At 51.0% G+C, this 2,811-nt stretch overlaps 1 protein-coding gene across 1 annotated transcript; it reads left to right on the top strand.

The window, feature by feature from the left end:
- Nucleotides 1–228: 228 nt before the first annotated feature.
- On the top strand, nucleotides 229–1,510 carry ASPSYDRAFT_52402 (uncharacterized protein; the record flags this gene model as incomplete). The annotated part of the gene is made up of 2 exons (XM_040848479.1): nucleotides 229–611; nucleotides 1,158–1,510. Coding segments are annotated over exons 1-2 (346 nt in total), but the record flags the coding sequence as incomplete, so codon positions are not given.
- Nucleotides 1,511–2,811: the final 1,301 nt, after the last annotated feature.

The following is a 2,811-nucleotide window of genomic DNA, read 5'->3' as shown; positions in this document are numbered from 1 at the left end:
TGCTCGAGGGGAGATTTAGTCTCACCAGCCTTTCAAAGCCTACCGCACGCGAGATTTTACATTCAGAGCACAGGACGCGGATTAGATGACGAAATTCACCCACCTGCATTGCCCGATTGACCGGCCGAACGAAGTCATTCGCGCATATATCTTATCAGGTACTTAATGCCGACTTTATAGAGTATTGTGAAATCAATTTGAACTAATAGCCAATGAGACGAGACTTCGGGCCGAACATGGAATCGAAGGGAAGTTGTAGCACGCACCCTGCTAGTCAGCCGTGACCATGACGACGGTCGTTATGTATATATATCTTGCTTCCATCCACGAAAAGTACTTGGGCACACCAACACCTCTTCCAGAAGGAACTACATTGACGAGCAGGAACGCCTCATTTTGCCTGTACCAGGGAATTATAGTCGAATTCAGTCGTAATTTTGTTTTGACCCCTTCGAGTTCTAAGATAACCCCAAACTTGAATCCCCTGTTCGAATTCCCAAAAGGAATTAATGGCGCTCCCCGACTGGTCCAAAAATCAAACATGGTGGAAGCCACGATGGGCGGGCGTACACCCTCCTTTGCCCCCGTTTCTATGTTCACCTACCCCGTACATATATGATATATCTGCCGAATAATTAATAAAAGGGCTGCATGGATTCTTTGCTGGTCACGGGTCGGGCCCGAAGATGCTACGACGACCGGTCAATGTGGGAACCTGAGTGGAGCGAATTGACCAAAGATAAGGACGGTTGCAAACAGTCGCGAGNGTGCCTACAGAGATCGGGCCACGTTGATGAAATGAAGGGCAGCTCCTCGGTGGATTCTGCTTGCCAGGGCTGCAATGGAACATCCGGGCGAGAGCAGACCGTAAAAAAGCAGATCAGCTGACTTATGATAACTGACTACGATGACCGCTTGGTCTCGTTAAGATAACCGAGATATGCCGCCACTTTTCTTTCTTAAAAACAATTTGACCAATATCATCATGATAAGGCTCCAAGCCCCTAGAACACGGGGATTTTCGAGTCCTGGTCATCGACGAAATGGATATTGGAGGACGGAAGGTACTGCCCGGGAATTTTGAACGATTCCAGTAGGCCCGCTTCTCTGTTTCGGACTATCTACAGAGTAGTCTGTTTCTACTTCGGAACAGCCTCTCCTTTTTTCTTACTCTTTAACAATCTCATGAACTTGCAACAGGACAAGGAAAGAAGACTATCGTGTAGATTGCCTTCCAGATACCCGGGTAAACATGCCCGATCACCATCGACCAACACGGCCTTGGCCATTGCCCGGGCAAGATGGAACTAGGTAGATCCGTTCTTGTCTCCTTGTGAACATTCCCTGATTACGATAGACTTTAAGGACCATCTTCTCGGAGACCTTGGGACTTCCGGGGTGACATGCCCTCGTTACTCTCATTTCAAATTCTCAGGTGGAGCGAGACCCCCTTTCCCACTCACGCAGCATTCTCTGAATCAGGAGGACGACGTTAAAATGATTATGATCACTCGCTGCATCCAAAGCGTCCTTCCCATTTTCATCTTTCAGTTGCGTTAGAACACGGTCCTTCAGTAGCCGTGCCACAATTTCGGCCTGGCCCGCACGGGCTGCCCACCAAAGCGCAGTACGCCCCATTTTGTCAACCTCATTAGGGTCAACCCGTCTGTCCTGTAAGAGGCGCTCAACCACGCGTAGGTGTCCTTTGGACGCGGCTAGTGAGAGAGCGGATTCACCTAGAGAGGTCCGGGCATTGACATCCAGCCGCCTGCCACAACGCAGCAACTGCATTGCTACATCGGGGTGNTCTCCCTTAATTGCTGCCCAGAGCGGAGACCAGTAGGAAGCGCGCCCCTGATTGATATCTATTTGGTGACACTGGAGCAGGCGCTGGACTACCTGGACATGGCCTCGAGAAGCGGCTGACCAAAGAGGTGGCCGTTCGAATTCTCCTACTGCATTCACCCGGATACCTGGTCGACGTAGCAGGTATTCCACGATTCGCAGGTTACCTACTTGGGCCGCGCAGCTAAGTGGAGTCTGACCGCTCTCATTTGTGATGTTCGGGTTGAGAGCTGTCTTGGCCAACAACCGCCGCACGAGCTGTGGCGATCCCTTCTCGACAGCGTGATGGAGAGATGTCGATTTTTCCTGTATANAAGTCTCAATATTGCCAATGGCGTTGACGTTCACGTTCCTCTCTTTCAGTAACCTCAAAGCCACGCCATGGTGACCACGTCGCGTGGCCCACCAGAGCGGGGTGCAGCCGTTCCTGTCCTCGATATTGATATCAATATCCGCCTTGCTCAAGAGTAGATTCAATACTATCATATGCCCGCCACGAGCAGCATCGAGCAAGGCTGTCGAGTGCCATTGGTCTCTTGCGTTCACATCAACCTGTCGGCTATTCAGGAGCACCCGGACGACCTTGTAGTATCCCTTTTCGGCAGCAAAGTGTAATGGTGTCCGTCGTTTTGCGTCCACCTCGTTCGCGTTCCATCCATGGTCAAGAAGCACCTGCACGATCGCAGGATTGCCCCGATCGGCTGCCAAACACAGAGGTGGCAGTACGGGATCGGCATTATTAAGATCCAGTTCGAACCGCCTCCCTAGGGAGTACCTTAACAACAGTTTCGTTAAGGANGGCCTTCCAATCGAAATTGACTTATGGAGCGGTGTTTTCCCGTCTATATCTTGGGTAGCGATATCTGCCCCCTTTTCCAACAGGAGGCTGATAATGCCCTCGTCTCGGTTTCGTACGGCATGCCAAAGGGCTGTCCGATCATCCAAATCGCGAGACTCTGTGTTGGA

The sequence above is a fragment of the Aspergillus sydowii genome, assembly GCF_001890705.1.
Source record: "Aspergillus sydowii CBS 593.65 unplaced genomic scaffold ASPSYscaffold_23, whole genome shotgun sequence".
Taxonomy (NCBI): domain Eukaryota; kingdom Fungi; phylum Ascomycota; class Eurotiomycetes; order Eurotiales; family Aspergillaceae; genus Aspergillus; species Aspergillus sydowii.
This window is presented reverse-complemented; position numbering and strand designations above follow the sequence as displayed.